The sequence below is a fragment of the Electrona antarctica genome, assembly GCF_951216825.1.
Source record: "Electrona antarctica genome assembly, chromosome: 17".
Taxonomy (NCBI): domain Eukaryota; kingdom Metazoa; phylum Chordata; class Actinopteri; order Myctophiformes; family Myctophidae; genus Electrona; species Electrona antarctica.
Genome location: NC_136798.1, coordinates 15441207 through 15446206, shown reverse-complemented (window position 1 = coordinate 15446206; position 5000 = coordinate 15441207). Strand labels below are relative to the sequence as shown.

The window sequence follows — 5000 nt, the reverse complement described above, 5'->3', positions numbered from 1 at the left end:
AAGGCATTTTCCATTTAAAGAAAGTGGGTGAAACCAACAAAGAAAGATGAGATTAAATCTGCTCCAAAAATAGACAATGAGACATTTTCCCATGAAGGTAGTGCTAAACAAAAGAATATATGTCCTCTACTCTTGTGTGTTTTTGTACATTTTGTACATATCTCAAACGCCTGTTTTTTCGCTCCACAGGTTCCCGAACGTTTCCTGGAGGTGGCCCAGATCACCCTGCGGGAGTTCTTCAACGCCATCGTGGCGGGCAAAGACGTGGACCCGTCGTGGAAGAAGGCCATCTACAAGGTCATCTGCAAGCTGGACAGCGAAGTCCCCGAGGTCTTCAAGTCCCCCAACTGTCTCCAGGAGCTCCTCCACGAGTAACCCCATCCATTCCCTGAACGCAGCTCCTCTTCTGCCTACTCACGTAACGCTTTGTGCTTTTTACAACAACAAAAAAAACATCCTTTCTCTCTCTCTGACTCTCGTAGGATTTCAAAAAGATTTCCTGTTTGATTTTATTTCTCCCCTTTTGCGCCCAACTCTTGATTTCTTGTTTTATTTTCTTTCTTTCTTTCGCTCTTTCTTTCTTTTTTTCTTTCTTTTTTTTTATGTATGAAAAGTTATGAAGTAGCATTCCCGAGCTGAAGCCTCCACGATGGTTCCTAAAATGACCTAGCTGTTGATGTTGTTGTTATTCCTATAATGATTATCACAATGAGTATGATTATGATTTATTTTTATTTTTATGATTCTGCTGATCTGAAGAGACTCTGTGATCCTCCTATGGGTGTTTTAATTATTTTCCTTTTGGGGGGGGGGGGGGGGGGGGGGTTAGGGGCTATGTGAAGCCTCTGTTTATGCCCTACTTATATATGATCAACTATACAGTGAAATCCTCAGTGTTAATTTATCCATTTGTAACTCTGAGAGTGTACAAATGTAACCAAATGGACCCGTGTGAACACTGAGGATTGTACACTGTAAGTCCCTGAATAGGCTGTAACCACTTAAGGGCTTGAGATACTGAAATTGCGCACGGTGTAATAATGCCCAAAAAATAGTAAATTTACAAGCTCACTGCGCGATGGACTGTGACAACGTTGTGAGCTTGTGGATCGGCTATTTCCTGTGTGCGACACCGCTGGCGCAACAAAGTATAAATCTGGCTTTATACATTGCTATGAGCAGCCACGGCCACACAGTGTGGTCAGCGCGGCCACACAGCGCAGCCACACAGAGCAGCCACACAGAGCAGCCACACAGCGCGAGCATAGGCTGGCTTCCCAATGTACTTTGACCATGACGCTGAGGACCGCCCCCCACCCCTTCGATGAACTGTCCCCACTGTGCATGGTGGCAGGTGCCCCATAGACGCTACTGCTACTGAAGAAGTCCCCAAAAAGGACTAGCACACAGCACGCGTGCGTGCACGCACACACACACACACACACACACACACACACACACACACACACACACACACACACACGCACACACACACGCACACATACAGTAACTACATTGCCTACTGAGGTTATTGACTGAACTGGTCTGAACTGGACGGGACTGGTGCTAGTTTGCACTGGGTCTGTGGGACTAGTAGGACTGGTTTCAAACAGCTACTGAGCTCTACCATATTTTGAAGTGTGTTTTATCTGCAAATAGGGCATTGTGTTTATTGGGTGTACATTATTCTTATTATTATTATTATTCTTGTTGTTTATGATTATTATTATTATTATTACCTGTCATCATTGCTTGCTAAAGATTGGCACTTCAAGATTTGTTTGTCCCTTGACAACGTTACAGAAACAAATAAATTATTATTATTAATATTATTCTAAATGAGTTTAGATTCTCTAATATTTGCTCCCCATTTCCCCAGTCTCACTCACTTTTCCTTATTAATATTATTATTATTATTTTCATTTTATTTATTTATTCTCTTTTTCGCCATGCAACTAAAGCCTGATTTAGACTTGTTGGTTGAGCGCTGCCGTAAATAGCAGATCTGCAAGCTCACAACGTGTGACTCACGGGCGGCAGTGGACGAATACGGAGCTTGCCGATCTTCTATTTACGGAGCATGGCAGCGGCGGCACCACACAACTACAGTATGCATCAGGCTCTATGCAGTAGGTGGATATTGTTGTTCTTGTAATCAGTGCAGATTGGCGGGCGGGCTGGGGGGGCAGGGGGGGCTGTGCAGCAGGTGAAAACAGTGTGGGCGTGCTTTTCCATTATCCCGTAGTGACTTAACAAGCTCCTCCTGCACGGGTCAATGCAGTTGAACAGCATGCAATTCACTGTTCATGTTAAGACAGAGACAGGCTGTGAGAGCACTTTTGCACAAATGCAAATGCACGTATACAGTAGTCAGTGACACACAAACATAGCTAGTGTGAAAAGACAAACACACGCACGCACACACGTGCACACACACACACACACAATGTGACCTTTTGGTGTATGGTGCATCAACCAAGCACTTTATTGCTTGCCGTTGTTTCAAGGCCAAATTTCCACAGCCACTCCAGCATTGAAATAGCAACAGCGGACGTGTGAACCGCTCACATTAAAGAGCCATTTGTTCGCCCATCTACTAAATCATTACTTCCGTCATCCACTCATCTATGCCTGAACATACACTGTAATGGCCTCAGACTGCGACTTTTTTGATAGCAGCTTTTTACCAGAAATGAATCCAAGCTGTTTTGTTTGACGTGGTGCATTCTAACCCTGGAGAAAGTGTAAATGATAATATTCAAGCTATTTGCACACAATGGCAGTCAATACTTGCATATACATCAGAGGGTACAGCGCTCAGCGGAATTAATAGATGGACACCGCGGCGGTGGAGGAGGAGGATAATTCAGCGAGCTGGGGGCGGTGAAAAAGTAGACTTAAAAACAGGGGCGGTCATTCATTTTATAATTCCGTTTCATGTAGTGCCCTACCACACACACACACACACACACACACACACACACTGCTGTTCCTTCCATCCGTGCTCACCTGCCTTTGAGTGATCTCCTCCTCTCAGGCAACAATGCGGGGTCGGAGGTGAGCTCTCAGCCCACAGGGGGATCGTGCGGAGGCGCTCTCATCACCACAAAGAGCAGGGACAAAAGACACAGCGCACCTGAAACCCTTCGTTTCACTTCCCTATCTACCCCACACCGGGCAGGTTTGGAGATCTGCTGTGTGTGTTTCTTTATTTTTTTCGTGGTGCGTTTCCATTAAAGTGTAAAAAAACATAAGGCAAAAAAGGCACAAAAAAACAACACAGCATTCCTTTTTTTTGTACTTGTGAGATTATCCCGGATTTTCCACTTGAGTTAATTGCGTCGATGTATGGTGTGATACTACTTTGATCTGCCCTCTCACGCTTTGTTTGTGATACTGTATTTTAAGAAGTGGTTAGGGTTAGCTGCCCTTTGAAGAGGTAAGTTTCAAGCACTGAAAGAACATGCCTGCCGTGTGCGTGTGTGTGTGTGTGTGTGTGTGTGTGTGCGTGTGTGTGTGTGTGCGTGTGCGTGTACGTGTACGTGTGCGTGCGTTCGTGCGTGCAAGCTGGTCATTGCCCCAGCCTTGGCGACCTCAGCTTTCTCTGTGTGTGTGATACAAAAGATCAAAAGGAGCAGGTTGCTTAACCTGCTGACTTGTAAAGGCGAGACAAAGCACCTGACAAAAGCAGATAGAGAAAAGACAGAGAGCTACTCCCTTTATTATGTCCCCCAACACCGCCACCACCCCCCACCTCCCCTCCCCGGACAGAGCTCTTCTTAAGATCAGTCCTGAGAGAGGAAGCCAGGCACATTTCTCATTGCAGGATGGGCTAGGAGCCTCTTGTCTCGGAGTCTCAAAGCACCAGCCAAGAAAGACACACAGACAAAGGAGAAAGGAGGGACACTTTTATCTGTTGCACAGATTATTATCACTCCCCACCACCACCACCATCACCACCACCATCACCCCCCACCTCCCCACAACCTGACCCCACCCTAAAGTTAAATAGTTCCTGCGCCTAAAAAGATTAATTCAGGATAATGAGGACTTATGTGGACTTATGTGCAAAAAGGATTAGCAAGACCCTAATACCACACTGCAAATACATTTCTTTAGTTTTCCTGATTCTTAAGGTAACATTATTGAAATACATACCATATATAGCCTTTTTTCTTTTTAAGAATTGTTAAATACAAATCTATGGAGAAAAAAAAAGAATATATATATATTTACTGTAGTGAGAAAGGCACAAAAAAAACAACAACAGCAATCTTGAGGGTATTTTCAGTGAACGCTTTGTTTGAATCTGTTGAATGAAAAAAAAAAAAGTGATTTGTTTGTAGAATAGGAGCAATAGCTGTAGGTTTTGTTTTTGTTCTTGTGAAGCATTTTAATTTTAGATTTCTTTGCCATTTGTTTCGTACCGTGTGGGTGGCTCGTGAGATCAGAAAAGAAAGAAGTAATGGAATCAGTTTTCAGAGACTATGAAATATTATTGTTGCTACTGTAAATACTGTCTGGAGGAAAAACAAAGGACAGGCCTAATAGTTGTACAGTTTTCTATTATCACTTAAACCACTAGAAGAGTGAGAAGAATTGTAATGTAGGAAAAGTGTGTGCATGCGTGCGAGCGTGTGTGTGTGTGTGTGGGTGTGTGGGTGTGTGTGCGTGTGCGTGTGCATGTGCGTGTATGCGTGCGTGGGATCCCATTTTCTCGGACTGGTGTCAAACCTCCTCTTCCCGAATTTACACATGGCAAAATGGTATATTATAAGAGGAAAGTCCATTTGGGTCCATTGTTACAATGAGTTAACTTATGGACTCTACTGTACAGAGGAGTGAGTTCCGCCGGGCACCCCACCATGCCTTTCTAAACGGACGCCTGTTCCCCCTCAGCAGTGCCCTTGAAGTTGCACCAGCATCCATTTCTTTCAGATTTTTGCTGACGGAACACAGCGTACATCGTACAGCGGCGGACGGGTTATGATGATGTCAGA

At 44.4% G+C, this 5000-nt stretch overlaps 1 protein-coding gene across 1 annotated transcript in view; it reads left to right on the top strand.

Annotated features, from left to right (window-relative positions):
- The window catches only part of prox1a (prospero homeobox 1a), a 37350-nt gene extending 36512 nt beyond the window's left edge, over positions 1-838 (top strand). Inside the window, exon 4 of the mRNA XM_079526302.1 lies at positions 190-838. Within this exon, the coding sequence (XP_079382428.1) occupies positions 190-375 (186 nt within the window). The 3' untranslated portion in view covers positions 376-838. The remainder of the gene's footprint in view (positions 1-189) is intronic.
- Positions 839-5000: the final 4162 nt, after the last annotated feature.